The 27,628-nt window shown below is 43.2% G+C and overlaps 1 protein-coding gene across 10 annotated transcripts in view; it reads right to left on the bottom strand.

Annotated features, from left to right (window-relative positions):
* MAPT (microtubule associated protein tau) overlaps positions 1 to 27,628 on the bottom strand; it is a 101,282-nt gene that overhangs the window by 48,925 nt on the left and 24,729 nt on the right. For 8 of the 10 annotated variants that reach the window (XM_073683104.1, XM_073683109.1, XM_073683110.1 and 5 more), the window contains exon 2: positions 1,311 to 1,484. In XM_073683104.1, the coding sequence (XP_073539205.1) occupies positions 1,311 to 1,467 (157 nt within the window). In that variant the 5' untranslated portion in view covers positions 1,468 to 1,484. Of the gene's footprint in view, positions 1 to 1,310; positions 1,485 to 10,987; positions 11,064 to 18,612; positions 18,780 to 27,628 lie in introns of those variants that run through there. The other 2 variants (XM_073683107.1, XM_073683103.1) reach the window with 2 other exon arrangements.

Genomic DNA, 27,628 nt, shown 5'->3' with positions numbered 1-27,628 from the left:
GTTTTCCTAGGCAAAATTGCTTTCTGCAAGGATACTTTGCCATTGTTCTTGTGACTGCTCCACCGCCGCTGTTTCTGACTCTATACTGCGCAGTAAAGCGTTTGGGCGGCTTCAGTGTGGAAGCCATCTGAAGAATGAGCATGTCTCTTCTTTTAACCACTATTGGGTTTCCAAACCCTGAAGCAGTAAAAAGAAGTGACAATAAATGGAACATATGCACCGCAGTAGTTTTGACATTATTGTGCACAATGCGCTTTTTCAGGCGCATTGCAGGTGGAGTCCACATGAAAAAGATGCATTGTGCACACTGTCTTACTGGGCTAACTAAAACCTCAGTGCCCTCTGCCATCAAATCTTGTTGCAAGTCTTTTCCAATAACAAAAGGTTTTTAGACCACTTGCCTCCTTAGGAAACTGGTGACAGCCGATGACAGCTTGCTCTTCTGCCACGTCCAGGTATTGTGGCCAATGCTCTTTTAACTTTGAGCATGTGACATCTGCTTCAAACTACATCTCTTAACGACATTCAATGCCTTAATGATCTTTTTGTGTGTTTTTCCTTGTTTGTGTAAAGCAATGGTCTCTTCTCTTAACTTTTTATTCCACTCTCTTGACAGCCCAAGAATACTAGTGAACTGGAAGCCATTGCCCATGAGGAATGAGCTAAGATTCCTCGGGAATGCTGCCAGAAGGTGGTATGTGACTATGCGTCATGTTTGCGCCAGCTTGCTTATCTAAATACTCAAAGGCGCTGATCATGAAAGGGTTGAATAACTTTGATTGCAACTGTGTATGGGGTTATAAGCATGCGTAAATTTCACACCTCTTACAACGTTCTCTAGGATCTAGATAAATGTATCTAAGCACACACTGAATCTAAGTCACTAGCATCACCTTCTACACTGGAGGCCTTACCTGGAGACCTACAGATATACTCCTCTCCGCCCTCAAAGGCATCAAAAACTTCTTCAATGCTGGAAAGAGGAGCCATTGGGATGCAGTTTAATAAAAGGGGTGTCAAGGTATCACAAGTAAGTGCTGCCATGAAACAGTAGGGGCGTCAGCAAAATCAAGCTAGACGGAGACATTCATAAGGCTTTGAAGGATTATAAATTAGGTTGGAAACTCAGAGCACCATTACGCTAAAACCCACGTGATCTTGAAAGGAGACCTTTACATTAAACGCACTGGCTTCGAGTAAGTAGATCACCTGATATTAAAGGAGCAAACATGTTCGTTTAGATCTGCTCATCTCCCACAAGGACCACAAAGAAAAATCTGATCTATACATTGCCTATACTCTTCACTTACCATCTCCATGTTGTGATGCAGTTGGCAGCCTGATGACACCCTCCTGTGCGTGACCGCCATCATTTCCGCCGCCAGCGCCTCCAGAGTTGGTCTCGTGAGTGGAGCCATCACCGGCGTGGTCCCCCACTGCATCATAGTCCTGATACTGATCAGTCATCCTGGATTATGATGAACCTACGTAACACAAGAGAGTACACGTCAATCAGACAAGTAACAGACAGCTTCCAATGACGTGGTGCAGTACCAACACAGGTGGAGTGATGGCAATAAAGTCCTGTGCTTAAAACCTAGCTCTTATTTTTCACTGTTAGACAGACATCAGGAAAATCTCAAAGACATTAATGTGCTTTTACAAGTCGAGCTCCAAGCCCCTTAGGGGAACGTCAATTACTGTGTGGCTGCCAAGGACCAGAAGGAGCACAATGAGGGAGAAAGTGCACAGACCGGATGCATTCCCAGTACCACCTAACACTGACATCAGAGTTATTAATGAGGACACAGTAGCCAAATACACATGCAAGTTATTCTACTCTTTAGTTATTCTGCTCTCATCCTCAATTAACACAGTTGCAACTCCATGCTAAACCCCACTGCAAACTATTCCCTACAGAATAATATGCAGATATACTACAGTACCCATACCTGGCATCATTTTAATATATGTGAATATTACAAAAAAAAACATTGCTTTACCCTCATTACACCTCATCAGCTGAAAATACAAAAAATGAAGGTTGCCATGGAGACATAAAGGCATGGTGCTGGAAAGCCCGTATCCTGCAGCTTGTCCTCTGCAACCCCTTAGGTTGTTATGACAGTCCATTTACTGAGAAGAATGTATTTAATTACCCAGAATCTTTATTACATTTTTCTGGCCTCAGGGATATTATATGCAGTATACAATGATGTATGGGAACACAAGGGTGGACGGGTGCAGTGTAGGGCCGGGAATGAAGTGTATCCACTCAATAGCACCATGTCTACATGGTCTGGCACAAGAATGCACAATAGTCAGACAAGCTGCAAGGCTTTCTGTACGTTTTGAAACAAAGAGAATAAATTTAGAACCGCTATATAAGTACAGCAGCTCCAGAAGGTTTCTGACAAAGCAAGCAGCCTCCCATACCATGACCCTTTTCTTAAAGGGGTTTTCCCACGAACAAAGTACACAGTAATCAATAGATCTTGGAATGATAATAACTTCCACAATTGGATGCGTTAAATAAAATGTTCCTGTGATGAGATAATCTTATAAATGTGCCCCTGCTGTGTACTGTGTAATGGCTGTGTCTGACCGTGTACGGAACATGGTCTGATCATACCACATCTCCTGGACAGGGAAGGAAGCAAAAGACTATACAGACATTACAGGAGGGGGATCAAAGCTGCTGCTTCTGTAAGGAAAATAATTTTCCTGCCTCTTTAAAAACTTGTTTTACCTCACAGAAAGAATCAGCTGTGATCCCATAGTGTGCTGTCTGTATACTCTCTTTTGCTTCCGAACATGTTCCTGTATGGCCGAACACGTCCATCATACAGTACACACAGGGCCGGCGTCAGCACCCGGGCAAGTGCCGGGGCCCTGAGCAAGCGGGGGGGCCCACTCACCATTGGGCAACCCGCCGCGCTATGGGACCCGTGAGCGGTGTGGTGCCATGTCAGAGCCTGCTCCCCCCCACTTGCTCAGGGCACCGGCAGCCTGAGAAACAATACTTACCTGTCCCCATGCCTCCGCCGCAGCTCCGGTCTCTTCCATGGCTGCTGCACTGTGACGTCAGAGGGCGTGGAGACGGCTTTCCACCGCGCTCTCTCCTGAGCCGTCACAGGCAGCGCAGAGCGGGAAGACGCCGGCGACGTTGGAGCCCAGAGCAGCGGCAGCAGGTGAGGAGAAGTGAGGTGAGTATTTGATTATTTTTTTTTTCAATGTATGGAGGCATGGGTCATTATAAGGGAGGGGGGGGTGTGACATCCTGCATGGGGAATTATAAGGGAGGGGGGGTGACATCCTGCATGGGGCATTAAAAGGGGGGGAGTGACATCCTGCATGGGGCATTAAAAGGGGGGGGTGACATCCTGCATGGGGCATTAAAAGGGGGGGGGGTGACATCCTGCATGGGGCATTAAAAGGGGGGGAGTGACATCCTGCATGGGGCATTAAAAGGGGGGGTGACATCCTGCATGGGGCATTAAAAGGGGGGGGAAGTGACATCCTGCATGGGGCATTAAGAGGGGGGATGACATCCTGCATGGGGCATTATAAGAAGGGGTGACATAATGCATGGGGCATTATAAGGGGGGTAATATCCTGCATGGGGCATTATAAGGGAGGGTGACATCCTGCATGGGGCATTATAAGGGAGGGCGACGTCCTGCATGGGGCATTATAAGGGAGCGCGACATCCTGCATGGGGCATTGTGCGGGGGGAAGAGCCTGCATGGGGCATTGTAAGGGAGGGTGACATCTTGCATGGGGCATTATAAGGGAGGGTGACATCGTGCATGGGGCATTATAAGGGGGGTGACATAATGCATGGGGCATTATAAGGGGGGTGACATCCTGCATGAGGCATTATAAGGGGGGGTGACATCCTGCATGGGGCATTGTACGGGGGGAACAGCCTGCATGGGGCATTATAAGGGGGGAACAGCCTGCGTGGGGCATTATGTGGGGGGAACAGCCTGAATGAAGCATTATGTGGGGGCACAGCCTGTATGGAGCGTTATATGGGGGCCAGTATTCTGTATGGAGCGTTATATGGGGGCCAGCATCCTGTATGAAGCGTTATATGGGGGCCAGTATCCTGTATGGAGCATTTTATGAGGATCAGTATCCTGTATGGAGCGTTATAGGGGGACCAGTATCCTGTATGGAGCGTTATATGAGGACCAGTATCCTCTATGGAGCGTTATATGGAGACCAGTATCCTCTATGGAGCGTTAAATGGGGACCAGTATCCTGTATGGAGTGTTATATGGGGGCCAGTATCCTGTATGGAGCGTTATATGGGGAACAGTATCCTGTATGGAGTGTTATATGGGGGCCAGTACCCTGTATGGGGCATTTTATGGGGGCCAGTATCCTGTATGGAGCATTATATGGGGGCCAGTATCCTGTATGGAGCGTTATATGGGGGCCAGTATCCTGTATGGAGTGTTATATGGGAGCCAGTATCCTGTATGGAGCATTTTATGGGGGCCAGTATTCTGTATGGAGCGATTCGCCGGTTTCTGAGCTATTGTGGAATTTACAATAGATATCGGTCATGTAATGTAAGAAGTGAAGTCTTCGGCATTGTACTATATATATATTATATATATATATATATATATATATATATATATATATATATGTATATATATATATATATATATATATATATATATATATATTTCTCTTTGGTATCTGTGCATCATGAATCGTGGTATGTGTTAAAGGGGCCCACTGAGACTCTTTTGCCCAGGGCCCACAAAAACCTGGAGCCGGCCCTGAATACACAGTAGGGGCACATTTATAAGATAGTGACAAGAACATTTTCTTTAACACATCCAATTGTGGAACTTATTTTTATTCAAAGGGTGCTTTCACACTGTGTTCAGGCGCCAATTCAGTGGCTCCATCGGGGTTTACGTCCAAACTGTCTGCAAAAAGGGATTCGGGCGTATGCGCCAACGGGGCTATAGACTATAATGATGCCGACACAGCAAACTTGCAGTCTAACGTGCGCCATTTTCGGGTGTGAACGCCTACTGGAAACAGATCTGCAGTCTACTACGGCGGAGTGTCCGCTTCCTTTAAATGTATTGTTTTGTATGCTTTCCCACTGAATGGGGGTAAAAATGGATTCCTGCTAAGCAACATATAAACAAGATGTGGATTTTATTTAAGTTTTCCTTTAGACCATAATTAGAGTTCAGTTCACATGAGCAAACAGTAAAAAAAAATAGTTCAATTTTCATCCAGAAATAAAGGATATTTCATCCATATTGTCATTTGTATGCTGGCCGTATATCTCGTTTTTATATCGGTTTTTATACATCAGTGGTTCACTAAATTTCTAGGACCAAATACTGTTTCCTATAATAAGGAAATGCATCTATAAAAATCAGATGCTACACAGGTGATCTATTTTTGTGTTTTCTTTGGCAACTAATAGACTTTAATAGGCGAGTCTCATCGAAAACACAGAAGAGAATAGTGAATGCTGCCAATTTTTTTTTCACATGGACATTTTCGGTCTATTTGAAAAAGCTGTAATCTGCGCAGCCCTTGGTTGGAGTGCTGTCCGTGTGAGGTCAGGTTTTACATGGACAGCATTCAAACTGAAAATACACCCATGTGAACATACCCTAAATGTTGGAAATACATGTTTGAGGATCGCAGAAGATTGTCTTGCCGGTGACAAAAAGATTCACAATTTACAACAAATTTGCAATTTTTTTGCACTGGGCCGGGCACCAAATGGTGCCACAGTGCGAACAATTAGCTATAAAGTGGTGTAATTTACAATCGAAATCTATGGCAACTCATAGCTGCCGTAAAATGTAATTTCCTGGTGCATGAGCACACCAAAAATGTGCCAAATTTGTTAAAAGGTGTGAAAAATTTGCAAAAGAAACAATCACACGTAAATAATAATGTCAAGACGATGCAGAAGCAGCATTTGTGCTGCAAACCACCAACGTTGCTAACCCTTCAGATACCGCCAGTCAAAAACGTATTGGAAGGCAGTGAGTATTTTCAAGCGGACTAACGCGCCTCCCAGTAATCTGTGTGGTATTTATAGACCCTAGAGAATGAGATTCATGAGTCATGTGCGCCCAGCTTTTATGGGTTACATGGGGCTGTAAATATTATGTCTGCCGCTCCCGGTTATTGGACATCTATTTTTATGAATGGCATTATCTCAGAGAGCCACACAAAAATGTGTGATGTAATCTGTTTGTGATGCCACTACATGAGAGACATTTCCCTCCAATGGGCAGGACATGGATGGAGCGAGGACTGGCATGAAAGGCGGAGGTAAAAACACCTCACAGAGACGTGTTAGGTTGTGTTCAGATGGTGCTATTTTACGAGGCCGGTCAAAAACAAGTTTTTGAGTGGAATCCGCTTCAGGAAACGCTCCTTCTATGTGGTGTTTTTTTCTCCTAAATCGTTTTTTTAACGTTTCATGAAGAATTTTGTAACTGTTTTTATTTTTGTGGGCGATTTTCTCACATTTTTTTTTTTAAATCCATAAAGCAAAGAATGCAATGCTAATGTTTTATGAGGTAAAACCGCCTCAAAAAAATCCTACAAAACGCCTAAAAAGATGCCCAGGCGTTTTTGTAGCCTTCACATTGACTTCTATTTTAAAGTATAGAGCGGCTTTATAGCGAAAAATTCCGGAATAATCAACAGGTCACTTCTTTTAAAGGCTTGGCGTCTTTGGAAACCTGAAGCTAATAAAAAGAAAAGATCAAAAGCCTGAACGTATGAAGAACAAAGTCGTTTTGCAATCTAAATGAATAGGTAGAGTCCTTTAAATGTTTTTCGTTGCTTTTTCAGGTGTCTTTTGGATCGGACCCTCTCCAAAAGACTTCTCAAAAAACCCAGTCTGAACATACAAGCTACTGAGAAATCGCCTCAGTGGGAAAAGGAGGAGAAAACACAGCAGCCATGTTAGAACTGGATCCCTGTTATTGCCATATTCCACTGTCAGGGCATCAGAAAACCTGCGCCCGACAACGACATGAACCGAGTCTCTCATCACCATCGGGGGACAGGCACAAGGCTGTATCTGCTGCTGCTTTTCTTTTGAAATGGTAGAAAGGCTTAAAAGGGAAACTTTTTGCTTCAGTTTATGACCCAGATTAGGTGAAATAGTGTTTTGGGAGTGAGGTGTTTCAGCTTATTGAAGCACTTGCCTTGTCATACAGGACTGAAGGGGTAAAGTGATACCCAAAATTTAAGTGGAAAAACACACTACAGGCTGATCCAACTTTGATGTAATGTCCTTAAAACAAGTCAAAATGAGGCTCAGTATTGTGTGTGGCCTCCACGTGCCTGTATGACTTCCCTACAATGCCTGGGCATGCTCCTGATGAGGTTGCAGATGGTCTCCTGTGGGATCTCCTCCCAGACCTGGACTAAAGCATCCGCCAACTCCTGGACAGTCTCTGGTGCAAAGTGACGTTGGTGGATGGAGCGAGACATGATGTCCCAGATGTGCTCAATCAGATTCAGGTCTGGGGAACGGGCGGGCCAGTCCATAGCTTCAATGCCTTCATCTTGCAGGAACTGCTGACACACTCCAGCCACATGAGGTCTGGCATTGTCCTGCATTAGGAGGAACCCAGGGCCAACCGCACCAGCATATGGTCTCACAAGGGGTCTGAGGATCTCATCTCGGTACCTAATGGCAGTCAGGCTACCTCTGGCGAGCACATGGAGGGCTGTGGGGCCCTCCAAAGAAATGCCACCCCACATCATTACTGACCCACTGCCAAACCGGTCATGATGAAGGATGTTGCAGACAGCAGATCGCTCTCCACGGCGTCTCCAGACTCTGTCACATGTGCTCAGTTTGAACCTGCTTTCATCTGTGAAGAGCCCAGGGCGCCAGTGGCGACTTTGCCAATCCTGGTGTTCTGTGGCAAATACCAAGCGTCCTGCACGGTGTTGGGCTGTGAGCACAACCCCAATCTGTGGACGTTGGGCCCTCATATCACCCTCATGGAGTCGGTTTCTATCCGTTTGTGCAGACACATGCACATTTGTGGCCAGCTGGAGGTCATTTTTCAGGGCTCTGGCAGTGCTCCTCCTGTTCCTCTTTCCACAAAGGCGGAGGTAGCGGTCCTGCTGCTGGGTTGTTGCCCTCCTACGGCCCCCTCCACGTCTCCTGGTGTACTGGCCTGTCTCCTGGTAGCGCCTCCAGCCTCTGGACACTACGCTGACAGACACAGCAAACCTTCTTGCCCCAGCTCGCATTGATGTGCCATCCTGGATGAGCTGCACTACCTGAGCAACTTCTGTGGGTTGTAGAGTCCATCTCATGCTACTACGAGTATGAAAGCACAACCAACATTCAAAAGTGACCAAAACATCAGCCAGAAAGCATTGGTACTGAGATGTGGTCTGTGGTCCCCCATCTGCAGGACCACTCCTTTATTGAGGGTGTCTTGATAATTGCCAATAATTTCCATCTATTGTCTATTCCATTTGCACAACAGCATGTGAAATTGATTGTCAATCAGTGTTGCTTCCTAAGTGGACAGTTTGATTTCACAGAAGTTTGATTTACTTGGAGTTATATTCTGTTGTTTAAGTGTTCCCTTTATTTTTTTGAGCAATGTATATACTACCCCTTCATATGCCTTCATTATCCCGGTCAGTGTTTTTTGATACTACGGCTGATCATTTTATTTCTAAACAAGTTGACAGAATATGTACTGATTGTAACGGGGGTGCTGTTGCACTAGTTTCTATAGAAAATGTCAGTTGGTGATAGTGGCTGTAAGTGGTACTGCAAGCGGTAGTTAAACAACAGGGAAGTGGCCTGCACAGATAATGCACTACAAAGGGGACAGCTTAAATCAAAATGACCTAATGGAGAATATGAGAATATGAGAATATATATATTATATGGAGTATAATAGCTAGAGAAAAGTGAATTTCATGGACCTGTGTCATTTTTTCAACCTACGGAGCTATGATGGTAACCCATTATACAAAATTACTATATTCGATAATACCCAGCCAGTCCACTCCAGCAGCAAACCTAACAGTCTAGTGAACTAGCAATAAGCACTTCTATAGCCATTAACAGAATGCAACCCAAGCAGTAAGGATCCTGCAGCAAATCTCTGGCTCCTGAGAATATCCAGCCCTGAAGAAATCACTCTGCATTTCAGAGTATGTGGCCGACCAATTATACGAAGTCAGATAAAGTGTATCATCCATTATCAATTAGTCTGACAGATGCGGTGGAGTGATTACCACGCGGGTCTGTGTATACGGTCATCTGTTATGCCACAACCTAGAAAACCAGAGTCAACAGTGCCAAATTCAAGTATGACCGCATTTAAAGGGAATGTCTGATCACAGGAAAACCTTTAAAAGTATGTGAACGCGGGGTCTTTTAGAGCTTTCCCTGGCGCCTTGTTCGTTATTGATGGTCAACTCTGCTGCCAGCTTTCTTCTTTTCTTATTTGACATATAAGATAGAGGCGGCTTCCAAGACGAAGCCACCAGCAGAATGGACTGGTCACTTCTTTTAGCCGCTTCATGGCTTTTGTAGCCTCAACTGATTAAAAGAAGCAAAAAAAGACTGAACCTATGAACAATAAGTCGTTTTCACATTGCAGTGCATATGTTCATTCTTTATGTGCTTTTTCAGACGTCGTATGCACATACCCTAGTGTGAGATCTGTTTCCACGATCGACTGATCACCACAGACATCCCAGCAAAAAGTCTAACAAAGTGGGCAAGTAGGGCCATCTTCATGATGTCCATATGCTTAAGGGTCTGTTCACACTTCTTCTTTTTCTAGAATTTTTCAGTTATAAAAAGCCAGAAAAAAAGAGCTGAGAAAACACCAAAAAGAATGGCCCGATTGTTTTAAATAGACAAACAACTTGCTATTCTGTATTTGGCGCATACGGAGTGGCTTTTAAACGCATCAAGCTTACAAAAAAGGCAAAAAGAAGTGGCACGTCTAATTCTGGCTGTTTTCTGCTAGAAAGGCACTCAAAAAACATTTGGAAAAAAAAAAAACAGATGTCTGGTTGAGGCCTAAAGCCCCAATGCCTATGTCAGTGGTATCGCGGAGGCTGTTGTTTGGCGGGGTTTTCCCACTCTAAAGTGTTTACACTGCGGTGTGCTGTACAACTCCCTACATTTCATAGTGGCCATGTATGGTATTGCAGCTCAGTCACCTTCACTGTAATGCCAGGCATAGCTGCGGCTGTAGGGCCCAGTGCACTGCGCACTTCATTGTACTAAGAACCACTGCAAATAATGAAAAATGCACTGTGACCCTTATAAACATATACTTAGTATTGGTACTGAGAGTTGGATCTCCAGATACTAAGGGTAGTCCATCAATTTTAAAATCACCACCATATTAGTTGCTCTGTAGCGTTAAGGTTATTTTTTTTTACCCTAAGCCATTGAAGATAAAACGACCCATATCTAACCGGTTTAGCAGGCACCATACAGCTCTGTATATCTCAGCGTCCAGGACCTATATTGCACATAGTCGTGCCTTACCCTTGATATGATTCATTTAGCTGCTGAGTCCACCCTGAGAGCTGCAGACACTTCCCAGGATCTCCCTAAGCAATGACTTAGCTCAACTTTAATTTGATCAGCATTTATTTCTGTGCAAAGTAAATGTCAAAGACCACAAATAAAAGCCCCCAGTGGAGATTTTACAATAGGTGCCAGTCCTAATATCATATACTTGCTGCCTCAATACATGCTACTATGCATCTTATACATGCTCAGTGCAAACTAGCCCCTCAATGGTCCTCCTCCCACTGCAATGATGCCATGTTTTCTCTACTTGCCATTAATACGAACATATGGAAACACAATTTCCTTTGGTACCAGCTAGTCCTAGCCAAGATCATTATTCCAACCCCCCCAATGTCCCAGTGCATTGCAAAAGAAGCCAAGTGAAACCCACAGACCTACCTTTTATACAGGGCCCCAGTGGAATTAGGCACTTGTGTGTCAATGGGTAAGATCAGCCTGAGTGCAAACGCTGTAGAAGAGACAGATAAATGCAAAGGGAGGACTCTGACGTTTATCTCATCCAGCAGGGAATCCTCATGACATGGCGAATGCTTTATCTTGAGGCTGCAGACTCCCCCCTTCCCTGAAACACTTGAGAGAGTCAGCAGTTTATCTAGAGAAGATGGCAGAATAGGGGCAATATGTACAAGATCTGCCAGCGCAGCTCCTGGGTATTTCAGTCGGTCAGTGGCCACAGTTGAGGAATTGGAAGCGTCATCAATGAAGTTAACACTTGTCTATGCTTTCATTATTGTGGCGAGGAGGGGTGGGATATTGCATCGAGACCCTACAGTGCTGGCCAAAAGTACTGGCACCCCTGCAATTATGTCAGATAATACTCAGTTTCTTCCTGAAAATGATTGCAATCACAAATTCTTTGGTATTATTCTCTTCATTTAATTTGTCTTCAATGAAAAAAAAACACAAAAAGAATTGTCCTAAAGCCAAATTGGATATAATTCCACACCAAACCTAAAAAAGGGGGTGGACAAAAGTATTGGCACTGTTTGAAAAATCATGTGATGCTTCTCTAATTCGTGTAAGTAACAGCACCTGTAACCTACCTGTGGCACCTAACAGGTGTTGGCAATAACTAAATCACACTTGCAGCCAGTTAACATGGATTAAAGTTGACTCAACCTCTGTCCTGTGTCCTTGTGTGTACCACATTGAGCATGGAGAAAAGAAAGAAGACCAAAGAACTGTCTGAGGACTTGAGAAACCAAATTGTGAGGAAACATGAGCAATCTCAAGGCTACAAGTTCATCTCCAAAGACCTGAATGTTCCTGTGTCTTCCGTGCGCAGTGTCATCGAGAAGTTTAAAGCCCATGGCACTGTGGCTAACCTCCCTAGATGTGGACGGAAAAGAAAAATTGACGAGAGATTTCAACGCAAGATTGTGCGGATGGTGGATAAAGGACCTCAACTAACATCCAAACAAGCTCTAGCTGCCCTGCAGTCCGAGGGTACAACAGTGTCAACCCGTACTATCCGTCGGCGTCTGAATGAAAAGGGACTGTATGGTAGGATACTCAAGAAGACCCCACTTCTTACTCCGAGAAATAAAAAATCCAGGCTGGAGTTTGCCAAAACTTACCTGAGAAAGCCTAAAACGTTTTGGAAGAATGTTCTCTGGTCAGATGAGACAAAAGTAGAGCTTTTTGGGAAAAAGCATCAACATAGAGTGTACAGGAAAAAAAAAGAGGCATTCAAAGAAAAGAACACGGTCCCTACAGTCAAACATGGCAGAGGTTCCCTGATGTTTTGGGGTTGCTTTGCTGCCTCTGGCACTGGACGGCTTGACCGTGTGCATGGCATTATGAAGTCTGAAGACTACCAACAAATTTTGCAGCATAATGTAGGGCCCAGTGTGAGAAAGCTGGGTCTCCCTCAGAGGTCATGGGTCTTCCAGCAGGACAACGGCAGTATGGAGAAGGCACCCTTCAAATATCAGGGACCTGGAGCAGTTAGTCAAAGAAGAATGGTCTACAATTCCAGCAGAGCATTATAAGAAACTCATTGATGGTTACCGGAAGCGGTTGTTCGCAGTTATTTTGGCTAAAGGTTGTGCAACCAAGTATTAGGCTGAGGGTGCCAATACTTTTGTCCGGCCCTTTTTTGGAGTTTTGTGTGAAATGATCAATGATTTGATTTTTGCTTCATTCTCTTTTGTGTTTTTTCCTTGCAAGCAAATTAAATGAAGAGAATAATACCAAAGAATTTGTGATTGCAATCATTTTCAGGAAGAAACTGAGTATTATCTGACAGAATTGCAGGGGTGCCAATACTTTTGGCCAGCACTGTATATCTACATGCTAAAAATACACAGCTAAAGAAATAGATAGTACTGGGACCTTTTAACAGCCAATACTTCAATATGGAAATAGCTCAAAGAAGAAATAGAACATCATTAGTAATGCTCTGTGTGTACAGTTCCTGCAGATCTGTGTCTCCATGGTAACAGACTACAAACAAACTGTGTGTAGTCTGACTCTGCAGTCATACTCCCTTCTTCCATCTGTCCCCGAGTCTTGCCAACCTACCATATTGTATGTTAGCAATAAGAAGAAGCGGATGGAAAAGGAGTATGATCGCAGGATCAGACTACACAGCTTTTGTTTGTAGTCTGTAACCATAGAGGCACATAGATCTGCGTGGGAGTTGTAGAGACAAGTTGGTATTTGATTGTTTTTTTAAAGTTGCAAAGTTGGTTCCTAATTAATTTAGATGATTTAATGAAGATAATACACACCCAAATTGATTCAGTACCTCCTACTTTACACCAAGATTCAATTCTAATGAATTTTACTTTTCGTAACACAGAAACTGAAAATTCCAAGAACACCATATTATTATATCCATCCCTCTAAGAATATTCATCGGTGTTCTCTGCACAGCATTACCCACTGGCCATAGCTGATGGATGAGAGGTGATCCATTCTTTGCCTCATTTGGCAGAGTCGTTTAGCTGTTGTCTCAGTAACAGGATTTCATCTAATGCTAAGCACATAACAGGTTTCTTTAACACGCAGCTAGGGCCCAAACACAGAGGATGCTGCCAATTAGCTGGGAGCAACACAATATATGAGGCAAGCGGGTTACAACTTCACTACAACTGTCAAAACCAATTAAAGTAGCAAGTGGGTAATTTTTTTTGCACATACAATATATCTCATTAGTAATATTTTTGCTGTGTAATTGATTTTATCTCAGTTCAATTACATCCATACACTCAATATTGTTTTATTATGAGCAGCTGGGTCATGTGATCTCCAGTCTGACTACCAGTCTAATACAGTGCTCTCCCTATAGACAGGAAGTCAGTCTCTGACTTCCTGTGAACAACTGGATGACATCATCACCTATGACAGCTCTCTATCCTGCTCCATCCTAGTTCCTCTGTATGTCCCTTATGCACAAAGTGATGGGTACATCAATTCTATGTCACTGTTCTATCACTGCAGTCATCAGATCATAGCAATTGCAAAGCGATGTGACTCCGCCCCCTTTGGAAAAGTCAGATGTACCATAGGAAATGTAGTCTTCATTTGGGGAACCACATCAGGGCTGCACCTTAATTAATCATACCATATCTGCACATCGGTAACCAAGTTTCCAACTGAGCTTTGCCTTACTTTTATTTATTCGAGGATCGCATGGCTTCTTACTTACGTGGGTAATCTCTACTATCAGAAAATCAAATCTACACCTGCATTAAAGGGAATCTGACAGCTGATACATGCTGTATGTGATTCTGTATATATGTATGTATGCTCTGCATGTTTCAGACATTGGCTGTATGATTTCAGCCATGTATGACTCTGAAAAGCATACTTTGGAACAAATGGACCTATCACTCAAGGGCAGCAGGCAGGGAGGAGCCACCATGGACCTGCCTGTCTGACTAGTCTCCTGTGCAGCTCAGTCCCTGGCAGCTTTCAAAGGCCGCAGCATTTCAGAGTCAAACATACCTGGCTGAAATCGTACCTTCAGCGTCTGATACATGCTGCACGTTGACAGCTGTCAGGTTCCCTTTAAACAGGCATAGGTCAGCCCCAAGATTTGTGCCATTTTCAGGCTTTCTTTTTATTACATTTGAATTAATCTTAGGAAACAGCTGCCACTTTTCTTTTGACTATCCAAGTTAACTAGCGACAAGAAAAGTCAAAATTGTTTGTACAAATCTGGTCCCTGACATAATTTGCTAATTTTTCTTTGTTTCATTTATGCAAAAAATGGTAGAAACTGCCTAAAGGGGTTGTCTGCTACTTCAATCTCCTCGGGATAGGTCATCAATATCAGATTGGTGGTGGATAAATTTGGTTGAGGTCATCTGACAATCTCTGCTTTGGTGGTTATTTTAATTTAGGAAATTTATTTATTTTACTCACTTATATAGCGCCATTAATTCCACAGCGCTTCACAGACATTATCAGCACTGTCCCCATTGGGGCTCACAGTCTAGATTCCCTATCATTATGTCTTTGGAGTGTGCGAGGAAATCAGAGAACCCAGAGGAAGCCCACACAAACACGGGGAGAACAGACAACATAATAGAGAATAAATAGACTGGTGTATATGTATTACATGCCCACCTTCCGACCCCAGTGTCATTTTTAGTTTCAGCATTCTGTTCTGATTTATTTCTTATACAACGATCTAAGTCCCCTGCTTAGTCATAGAACTAAATCATAAAGTTTGGGCTGCCATCAGTCACCACTAGAGGGAGCTGTTTTAAACAATGAACTCAATAATAACATAATATGCCGCACTCTAAACTCCCCCTAGTGGTGGCTGCAATCAGCAAAAAAAATTGTTATGTAAAGGGAACCTGTCGCTAGGTTGTGATCTTTCCAAATCATTCTCACCAACCTTTCTGGCTTGAAATTACCTTTCTAAACATATATCTTTTAGTGCCTAGTAGCCACGGATTGCTTATAAAAAATAATCTGTAATTAGTTTTCAATAGCTCAATGATTGAGTCCAGACAATACAAGTAACCTCTTAGGCCACGGCCCCACTATCAGTATTCGATCAGTATTTATTCTCAGGGGTGGGAGCCAAAACCAGGAGTGGGTGATAAATGCAGAATTGGTGACTTGTTTCTATTATACCTTTTCTCTGATTGCTCCTCACCTGGTTTTGGCTCCCACTCCTGAGAAAAAATACTGACCAAATACTGATCAAATACTGATAGTGGGGCCATGGCCTAAGGATATGTTCACACACGTTGGGTTTTGCAGCGTATTTTGCTGCAGGCTTTTATGCAAATTTTCAGCTGCGTTTTGCAGTACCAGCAAAGTCTATGAGAAACCAGAATTCTCTGTTCACACATGTTGTTTTTTTATTGCTGCGTATTTTGTGACTTGGTTGTGTTTATGGAAAATAGAGCACGTCACTTCTTTCAGCATTTTTCAGCAGCTGTTTTCCTGCCAGGGAAAATTTAGCAGTAGATTTGCAGCAGAAAAAAGCACAACGTGTGAACATACCCTTAGAGGGTTATTCCCAAGAAATTGAGTGATCCCTTATCCAAAGGATTGGAGATAATTAAATGATCACTAATGATCTAAACACTTGGAGCCCCAGCGTTCATGAGAGTGGGGCTCTGGAAACCTGAGATGTGGCTCTGTAGAGTCCCATCTTGCATGGTGTAGAGGCGTGCATGATCGACCTCTGCTCCATTCACTGTCTGTGGGACTGAAGTAAAATAGCAGACTGCTGTACCTGGCTTTCTCCAATAGTCCCATAGACAAGCAACGGAGTGGAGGATGAGCATGCATATCCCTGCACCATTCAAGAGAGGCTGTGAAGAACTTTGTCCTATGTTTCAAAGGATTGTTCTCTGTTTCACTGAGGGTCCCAGTGGTCGAACCCCACAATAAGATAGCGCCTCTCTCTTAAAATTATGTGGATGATGTCACCTTTGTCATCCCAAAATTTCTCCGCAAAGCATTGGATCGGTGCATGCGCAGTATATTTTGCCCTGTTCTGGACATAGGAATCAACTTCCTTCTGTGCATGCGCCGGTCCTGATGTCACCTCCAGGCCATTATTTACCGCTGCAGCATCAATAACTTTTAAAGTGGTGCCCTCTGTTTTGCGTAGATGCTAACATACAGTACAGACCAAAAGTTTGGACACACCTTCTCATTTAAAGATTTTTCTGTATTTTCATGACTATGAAAATTGTACATTCACACTGAAGGCATCAAAACTATGAATTAACACATGTGGAATTATATACTTAACAATAAAACTGTGAAACAACTGAAAATATGTCTTACATTCTAGGTTCTTCAAAGTAGCCACCTTTTGCTTTGATGACTGCTTTGCACACTCTTGGCATTCTCTTGATGAGCTTCAAGAGGTAGTCACCGGAAATGGTCTTCCAACAATCTTGAAGGAGTTCCCAGAGATGCATAGCACTTGTTGGCCCTTTTGCCTTCACTCTGCGGTCCAGCTCACCCCAAACCATCTCGATTGGGGTCAGGTCTGGTGACTGTGGAGGCCAGGTCATCTGGCGTAGCACCCCATCACTCTCCCTCTTGGTCAAATAGCCCTTACACAGCCTGGAGGTGTGTTTGGGGTCATTGTCCTGTTGAAAAATAAATGATGGTCCAACTAAACGCAAACCGGATGGAATAGCATGCCGCTGCAAGATGCTGTGGTAGCCATGCTGGTTCAGTATGCCTTCAATTTTGAATAAATCCCCAACAGCGTCACCAGCAAAGCACCCCCACACCATCACACCTCCTCCTCCATGCTTCACGGTGGGAACCAGGCATGTAGAGTCCATCCGTTCACCTTTTCTGCATCGCACAAAGACACGGTGGTTGGAACCAAAGATCTCAAATTTGGAGTCATCAGACCAAAGCACAGATTTCCACTGGTCTAATGTCCATTCCTTTTGTTCTTTAGCCCAAACAAGTCTCTTCTGCTTGTTGCCTGTCCTTAGCAGTGGTTTCCTAACAGCTATTTTACCATGAAGGCCTGCTGCACAAAGTCTCCTCTTAACAGTTGTTGAAGAGATGTGTCTGCTGCTAGAACTCTGTGTGGCATTGACCTGGTCTCTAATCTGAGCTGCTGTTAACCTGCGATCTCTGAGGCTGGTGACTCGGATAAACTTATCCTCAGAAGCAGAGGTGACTCTTGGTCTTCCTTTCCTGGGGCGGTCCTCATGTGAGCCAGTTTCTTAGTAGCGCTTGATGGTTTTTGCAACTGCACTTGGGGACACATTCAAAGTTTGCCCAATTTTTCGGACTGACTGACCTTCATTTCTTAAAGTAATGATGGCCACTCGTTTTTCTTTACTTAGCTGCTTTTTTCTTGCCATAATACAAATTCTAACAGTCTATTCAGTAGGACTATCAGCTGTGTATCCACCAGACTTCTGCACAACACAACTGATGGTCCCAACCCCATTTATAAGGCAAGAAATCCCACCTATTAAACCTGACAGGGCACACCTGTGAAATGAAAACCATTTCTGGTAACTACCTCTTGAAGCTCATCAAGAGAATGCCAAGACTGTGCAAAGCAGTCATCAAAGCAAAAGGTGGCTACTTTGAAGAACCTAGAATATAAGACATATTTTCAGTTGTTTCACACTTTTTTGTTAAGTATATAATTCCACATGTGTTAATTCATAGTTTTGATGCCTTCAGTGTGAATGTACAATTTTCATAGTCATGAAAATACAGAAAAATCTTTAAATGATAAGGTGTGTCCAAACTTTTGGTCTGTACTGTACATTTGGAATGGTATTTTTAAGCAAATAAGCGTGGTGCAAGGGATAAGAAAACCTGTAGACATGCAGATATGAACAAAAGGGAAATGAATCTGCAGCCAAACTAAGGCAGAAGTAAAAAGTGCTGTAAGGAGGCATAATATGGGTGAAGGGGGCGTGTGAAGTTAATGTATATATAGGAGGGGGAACACCACATGCATTTGGCACCAAGCTGTCTAGTCGTTTGCACTTTTCAAGCCTCATATAGAAAGCTGCAAACAGCGCACGAGCCCTTACCTGTCAGCTGCCCGGCTCCCTATACTCGCCTCTGCTATGGCTATGTATATACTAAATAGCTCCCCACATACAGGGATCCCCGTGTTTTCTGTGTCATATGTGGAGTTACATGAGCCGGCGGAATGGCAGCTTGGGTTTCATCAATCCTTCCTGTGTCACATCTATAAATAACCATCAGCATGGAGGGGGTAGACGACGAGCTTACAGACAAGCCTACCAAACTGTCACTTCCTCAGGAGCAATACATGGCCTGCCAATCAGACATGCTGCCCAGTGGCAGGCGAGACCAGGGGCGCACCAGTGACAGCGAGGAGCTGTGACAAGCCCAGGTCACCAAAAATCCATGGAGGATGTGCTCTGCACTCCTGTCCTATACATGTCGCTCATTTCCTAGTCCTGCTGTCTGGTAAAGAACCACTCTGCCCCCTACAGAGAAGGAGGCCATACTAAAAATGTAAGTAAGGCCTCATTCAGACATCCGTTTTCACATATGTGTCCTATGCATGTTTTTCATGAACGTGTCCTATCAATACTTGACATAAGTTCATCATCCGCGTTTTTACATGTGTTCTGTGTTTTACAAACACATTTCCTGTCCGTATTTTCTCTTACAAGTTTTACAAGTTTTATCTGTGTTTTTTCCTGTACGTGTTCTGTGTTTTTCATGTATTTGCTCTTTGTTTTTTACGTTCGTGTCCTATCCATTTTTCATGTACGTGACCTATCTGTGTTCTTCATGTACATGTCCTATCCGTATTTTAAGTACATTATCCATGTTTTTCCATACGTGTTTTATCCATGTTTTTCACATACGTGTATTTTACTACGTGTTTTATCCGTGTTTTTCCACATATGTGGTCTATCCATGTTTTTCCCATATGTGTTTCATGTTTTCCATATATGTGTTCTATCCGTGTTTTTCAGTGATTGAAAAAGTACTCATTATAAACAATAGGGCTATTCACTTTGTACATGTTTTTTGAGGACAATGTGTCTGCAAAAAAATAACGGAGACTTGTCCGTTTTGCTTCACATCACCCATCAAAATTACACATACAAGTCTGTGGGTCCAAGAAAATCACAGACTGCAGATGAATAGCAGTGTAGTCTTTGTGCTGTCCATGATTAAGGGCTCTTTCACACATCTGTGTTTCCAGTACGTGTGGTGACAGTTTGCACACGTACTGGAGCCACTGACACACATAGGCCCGTTCAAATGAATGGATCTGGGCACACGTCAGTGTGTTTCTACGGACCATGTGTCCGTGTGCTCCCCATGCTGACATGTCCGTTTTTTTGCGGATGCACGGTCCGCAAAGGTATCTGACGCTGAACACACATGAATGACATCCATGTGTCATCAGTGTGGGAATGGGAATCAGTGTACAGTTAGCGCTGTTCCTAAGCACCGGGTACTGAACACTGCCCTCATCATGGTTCCCTGCTGGCGCTGCGATCATCACCAGCAGGGACAATGATGAGAGTAGTAGTGTCTGCTCCCGCATTGTCTCTGAGTAAAAATAAGAATAAAAAAAAACATATACTCACCTGTCCTAAGTTTCCCCCGCTGAAATCCTCTGACCGCTGACCCCGGACCTACACTGACCTCAGGAGCAGTGTCCTGTCACTCACTGAGCTCAGCTCTGAAGCCGCTCATTCTCCCCCGCTCTTCTCCTGAGCTGTCAGAGGATTACAGCGGGGGACACTTAGGACAAGTGAGTATATGGATTTTTTATTTTATTCTTATTTTTACAGTTGGACACTGCGGGAGCAGACTACTACTACCCTCATCATTGTCCCTGTTGGTGCTGATCGCAGCGCCGGCAGGGAACCATGATGAGGGCAGTGTTCAGCAACCGGCGCTTGGGAACACAGCTAACTGTACATTGATTCCCTGGCGCTGGTCCGTGTGATCCTGATGCGGCACACGGTTGCCACATGTATGACACACACGGCCACATAGGACACGGATATCTCCAGCACCGTTTTTTTCGGTACCGGAAATATACGGACGCGTGAAACCGGCCTAACATTGTAATGGATAGGAGGACCTTTATCATTATTTTTTTTTATTCATACGAGAAAATCACTAATGGGTAAAACTGATACACGGATCAAACACTGTTGAAACTCGGCTCAAAGACACTGATGAAAATCAGAACATCTTTTGTACATACCATAAAAATCACTGAAGTCTGAATGAGGCCTCATGGGTTGTTAATACATAAAAAGATTGAAAGAAGTTTGACAGCTTTTGCGTCTCACTGAGCTCACATCTTCATTCTCTTTAGAGCACTTGTTTATAATCTCTGGGACTTGTAGTGTTTACGCTGGGTTGTATATAGTAATCCACAGCCCAGATACTCATTACTTGAGCTATAGATCTACCGTACAACTGTGAAATCCTTCTCTCTGACGTTTGATGTGGGAGATGGTTGGCTGATCCCACTGAAATAGCTGATTTCTGCCACACTGATCTAAAATGGAAGGCCAACTTAAACCCTTAGAGACGGGGCAATTTTTCATTTTGCGCTTTAGTTTCCTTTCCTCCCCTTCTTACAATAGCCAAACCTTTTTTATTTTTCCGTCCCCATAGCCACAAGTTGGCAATTTTTTGCTGCAACTAATTTGGAGTTTTGAATGGCACTATTCACTTTATCATATAATGTAGTAAAAAAAAAGTGTAAAAAAAAAAAATGGATCAAATAGTGATTTTTCCATTAATGGACCTTTTTTTTGCTTGCCGACCTGTAGTTTTCAATAGTATAAATTTTGGGGGGTACCATTTTTACTTTTGGGTGCCAGCTAAGTATGACAAATCAGGCTCAGGTCTTCAGGCCACTCCATACAAGCAGTGCGCACATGTATGGCGCATATCTGTATGGGGTTAAAGGAGTTGTCCCATACACAACCTTCATCACTTTTCAAAAGGAGAGATGATAATCGCTGTTTGTCTGATATAGAACGAGGACAGTCCCAAAGTCCTCTGTGTGAATGGAGAAGTGATGAGCATGTGTGACAGTACTATACAGTAAGGATAGGTCATACTGGCCCACTTCTGCTCTATTCACGCATGGGATTTTGGACCTCCTATTCTTATGATCAGAGTGGGGGACCCCAATGATCATGCATTCATCAGCATATAAATAGTTAATAAATGTTGCTTTTGTTTATGGGACAACACCTTTAAGCTGATCCTGGCAACAGGTTTCCTTTAAATACAGTCTCAAGAGTGATCTTTAGGACCCCGGCTGTTTGTTCCCCTTCTTTCCCACAAAATTTGTCCAAACAAGCTCGTCAATGGACAAGATGCATACCAGGATATGAGAAAATGGGATAGTGAACTGATAAAGGAATTTACCAGTGGTATCCATCAATAGCGTCTAGAGATCTGGGTAACTGTGACCACCACTAGGGGGAGCTTAAGAGTTCACTGCATACTGTTTGACTATATAGTTCAATGAATCAGTCGTACATGGCCCCCTTGTGGTGACTCCAGGCTAGTAAAGGCCAATATGATGAAAATTGCTTTTTGTTTTCTTGACAAAAAAAAAGAAAGCAAAGAATAAAATGAGATATTAGATCATGCGATATTTATAGACTCGTCCTCCAGTACTGGTTCTCTGTATATGAAGCCTGATTTCCTTCTCAGGCCGGGTATGACATAATCTCATTCACCTTGTCTGTCCTAGGAAGTCAATCTGTCTCCACATCTGCTGAAGCTGGGAGCTGGCATTTATTACAGGCTCCGGTTGTATTTCATCACAAATGCATATTAACCACGAAAGAATATTTTTCTGCGGCCCCTGCAGCGGTTGCTTAAACTATCATTAAATCGGCAAAAATCAGCTGCCCAGCGGATGAAAATAGTGTGGCAGTATTATCAATATTAATACACTGATATAGTATAAAGTCATCATAAATCAATAATTCCGTGCTGTATGCCATCATTTTGTGAGCCAAATAAAAATCTGCTGTGCAATCTCACCTGACCAATTTACAAAAAATGAATTACTGAGGTGTGAGGCACAACTGCACCTCATAATTCAGTCAAGTTAATGAATGCTACATATCAACATATTTGTTACTCCTTCATAAAATATATATATATATATATATATATATATACAGTGCCTACAAGTAGTATTCAACCCCCTGCAGATTTAGCTGGTTGACACATGCGAAATTAACTTGGCATTGTGACATTTGTACTGTAGATCAGCCTGGAAGTGGGAAATGCACTGCAGCAAATTTTTTTTTTTTTTTTTTAAAACGTAAAAAGTTAATTCAGAGTGTCATTTATTATTCAACCCCTCAAACCACAAGAATTCTGTTTGGTCCCCCTAAAGTATTAAGAAGTAGTTCAGGCACCAAGAATAATGAGCTTCACATGTGTGGATTAAAGATCTCTTTTGCCAACCTTTTCTGACTATTTAAGACCCTCCCCAAACTTGTGAACAGCACTCAGACATGGTCAACATGGGAAAGACAAAGGAGCATTCCAAGGCCATCAGAGACAAGATCGTGGAGGGTCACAAGGCTGGCAAGGGGTACAAAACCCTTTCCAAGGAGTTGGGCCTACCTGTCTCCACTGTTGGGAGCATCATCCGTAAGTGGAAGGCTTATGGAACTACTGTTAGCCTTCCACGGCCAGGACAGCCTTTGAAAGTGTCCTCCCGTGCCAAGGCCAGGCTTGTCCGAAGAGTCAAGGCTAACCCAAGGACAACAAGGAAGGAGCTCCGGGAAGATCTCATGGCAGTGGGGACATTGGTTTCAGTCAATACCATAAGTAACGTACTCCACCGCAATGGTCTCCGTTCCAGACGAGCCCGTAAGGTACCTTTACTTTCAAAGCGTCATGTCAAGGCTCGTCTACAGTTTGCTCATGATCACTTGGAGGACTCTGAGACAGACTGGTTCAAGGTTCTATGGTCTGATGAGACCAAGATCGAGATCTTTGGTGCCAACCACACACGTGACGTTTGGAGACTGGATGGCACTGCATACGACCCCAAGAATACCATCCCTACAGTCAAGCATGGTGGTGGCAACATCATGCTGTGGGGCTGTTTCTCTGCCAAGGGGCCTGGCCATCTGGTCCGCATCCATGGGAAGATGGATAGCACGGCCTACCTGGAGATTTTGGCCAAGAACCTCCGCTCCTCCATCAAGGATCTTAAGATGGGTCGTAATTTCATCTTCCAACAAGACAACGACCCAAAGCACACAGCCAAGAAAACCAAGGCCTGGTTCAATAGGGAAAAAGTCAAGGTGTTGGAGTGGCCTAGTCAGTCTCCTGACCTTAACCCAATTGAAAACTTGTGGAAGGAGCTCAAGAATAAAGTCCACATGAGACACCCAAAGAACCTAGATAACTTGGAGAAGATCTGCATGGAGGAGTGGGCCAAGATAACTCCACAGACCTGTGCCGGCCTGATCAGGTCTTATAAAAGACGATTATTAGCTGTAATTGCAAACAAGGGTTATTTCACAAAATATTAAACATAGGGGTTGTATAATAATTGACCCACACTTTTATGTTTAAAATTTAATAAAATTCAACTGAGCAACATAACTTTTTGGTTTGTAAGATTTATGCTTCTGTTCATAAAACCTACTCTCGTTTGCAGTTTGAAGGCTCTAACTTATTTGCATCTTATCAAACCAGCTAAATCTGCAGGGGGTTGAATACTACTTGTAGGCACTGTATATATATATATATATATATATATATATATATATATATATATATATATATATACACACACAGTACAGACCAAAAGTTTGGACACACCTTCTCATTTAAAGATTTTTCTGTATTTGCATGACTATGAAAATTGTACATTCACACTGAAGGCATCAAAACTATGAATTAACACATGTGGAATTATATACTTAACAAAAAAGTGTGAAACAACTGAAAATATGTCTTATATTCTAGGTTCATCAAAGTAGCCACCTTTTGCTTTGATGACTGCTTTGCACACTCTTGGCATTCTCTTGATGAGCTTCAAGAGGTAGTCACCGGAAATGGTCTTCCAACAATCTTGAAGGAGTTCCCAGAGATGCTTAGCACTTGTTGGCCCTTTTGCCTTCACTCTGCGGTCCAGCTCACCCCAAACCATCTCGATTGGATTCAGGTCTGGTGACTGTGGAGGCCAGGTCATCTGGCGTAGCACCCCATCACTCTCCTTCTTGGTCAAATAGCTCTTACACAGCCTGGAGGTGTGTTTGGGGTCATTGTCCTGTTTAAAAATAAATGATGGTCCAACTAAATGCAAACCGGATGGAATAGCATGCCGCTGCAAGATGCTGTGGTAGCCATGCTGGTTCAGTATGCCTTCAATTTTGAATAAATCCCCAACAGTGTCACCAGCAAAGCACCCCCACACCATCACACCTCCTCCTCCATGCTTCACGGTGGGAACCAGGCATGTAGAGTCCATCCGTTCACCTTTTCTGCGTCGCACAAAGACACGGTGGTTGGAACCAAAGATCTCAAATTTGGACTCATCAGACCAAAGCACAGATTTCCACTGATCTGATGTCCATTCCTTGTGTTCTTTAGCCCAAACAAGTCTCTTCTGCTTGTTGCCTGTCCTTAGCAGTGGTTTCCTAGCAGCTATTATACCATGAAGACCTGCTGCACAAAGTCTCCTCTTAACAGTTGTTGTAGAGATGTGTCTGCTGCTAGAACTCTGTGTGGCATTGACCTGGTCTCTAATCTGAGCTGCTGTTAACCTGCGATTTCTGAGGCTGGTGACTCGGATAAACTTATCCTCAGAAGCAGACGTGACTCTTGGTCTTCCTTTCCTGGGGCGGTCCTCATGTGAGCCAGTTTCTTTGTAGTGCTTGATGGTTTTTGCAACTGCACTTGGGGACACTTTCAAAGTTTGCCCAATTTTTCGAACTGACTGACCTTCATTTCTTAAAGTAATGATGGCCACTCGTTTTTCTTTACTTAGCTGCTTTTTTCTTGCCATAATACAAATTCTAACAGTCTATTCAGTAGGACTATCAGCTGTGTATCCACCTGACTTCTGCACAACACAACTGATGGTCCCAACCCCATTTATAAGGCAAGAAATGCCACTTATTAAACCTGACAGGGCACACCTGTGAAGTGAAAACCATTTCCGGTGACTACCTCTTGAAGCTCATCAAGAGAATGCCAAGAGTGTGCAAAGCAGTCATCAAAGCAAAAGGTGGGTACTTTGAAGAACCTAGAATATAAAACATATTTTCAGTTGTTTCACACTTTTGTGTTAAGTATATAATTCCACATGTGTTAATTCATAGTTTTGATGCCTTCAGTGTGAATGTACAAGTTTCATAGTCATGAAAATACAGAAAAATCTTTAAATGAGAAGGTGTGTCCAAACTTTTGGTCTGTACTGTATATATAGTGAGAAAGTCACTGGCAAAGTACTGGAGGAGAGATATGTATCACTAAGGTTGTTAGTTTCAGTGATGTGAACCTGGGTGAAAAAATGCTCCAGCACACTAAATTCTGAGGTGGGTTAATCAGCCATGTTAAGGGCTGTTTTTTTTTGTGATGGGAGGCTATTCACCATATATCCACCCCAGGGTGGAATCCAGAGGATAAATACACAGCCTTCTAGATCATTCCGTGTTGGGTGTGCCTGGTCATGGGAGCTCCAAAGCTTTGTTTGAGAATAAGGAAAGTTTAACTTTTTTTTTTATTATTACTGTTTCCTGAGCAGGCGAATCCCCACAACAACACGGACTGTGCCATTTGCTTTTGTTTTCCCGTTAAGCCAGAAAGGCTGTGTTTATGTTGTTAACCCTGCCCTGGTTTAAGCTGTACCTCAATAAACCAGTGGAAAATTAAAAGAGACAGCGTTCCTGTGTTTACCTCTATGAGCAGCCGAGTGAGCCGATCTACCACTATATATATATATATATATATATATATATATATATATATATATACCTATATATATATATATATATATATATATATATATATATGCACACATACACATAAATGTTTTTTTCATAGTAACCAGTGTCCATGTAAAATCTCTCAATACAGATAAAAGCTGTCATTCTACTTCTGCTTCTTCCACTTCCAAAATTCAGCTTCTTGTCCTTTGATCGCAATCCCAGCCCCGATATTAAAGGGGATGGCTGTGATGAGCTAACCCATTTAACATTCATGCAGAAATTCAGCTCTACTACATGTGTAAATGGTAACTATTAGTCGACTGTAAAAGCCAGTCAGTAATAAAATGGAATTAGCTCCAGAGTTGAACTCTACCTTCAATCCTACCAGCCTTCTTCATACATTTTTGATGAGCCATTGCTCATAATTATCCATCCATTAAAGTATTATTAAAGGATCAACCAAACTAAAAGTCATAATCAGGCTCCCAAACAAATTTTTAATTTTAGGCCAAATTCATACATCTGCGAAAGACGGTCTGTGCTCTGATCGCAATACCCAGTCCGACCGGAGGGTCTCTTGACCTGAGCGAACTGTTCCAAATATTCCTATGAGACTGTTAGCGGAGGTCAGAAAATGCACCAGTCAGGCTGGGTATGGCAATTTGAGCACAGACCTATGGCGGATTTCACATGTTTGTATTATCTGGTCCATGCTACCTGGCCTGAGCAAGGATCTCTTTACCTAAAAGAACATCTCATAAATGCCTATGAGGCTGTTAGGTCATGTCAGGATGACCACGGTAGGGCCGAGTATTATGGTCTGAGCACAGACCTAAAGTAGGCTCCAAGACGTGGTTGACTGCGTCTTGGAGCCTTCCTCAAATATGCGGATACAGTTGAAAGTTATATCCGACAGAGTACAATGGTCCAGACAGAAAATACGACCAGATCCCATTTTCCAGAGCTTCAGACGTCTGCCCCGACGGAGTCACTGACATGAGGGTAACACACAATATGCGCATAGCCTACATTGCCCTTTACACACATCGCATGATATAGCAAAAAATCAGCTTTGGAAATCCCTAAAATACGAAGGAGATGCTGACAG

Source organism: Phyllobates terribilis, unplaced genomic scaffold (assembly GCF_046119375.1).
Source record: "Phyllobates terribilis strain yellow unplaced genomic scaffold, ASM4611937v1 Scaffold_5__5_contigs__length_657084704, whole genome shotgun sequence".
NCBI classification, from domain to species: domain Eukaryota; kingdom Metazoa; phylum Chordata; class Amphibia; order Anura; family Dendrobatidae; genus Phyllobates; species Phyllobates terribilis.
The sequence above is the reverse complement of the archived record's forward strand: the minus strand, read 5'-3'. Positions and strand labels throughout refer to the sequence as shown.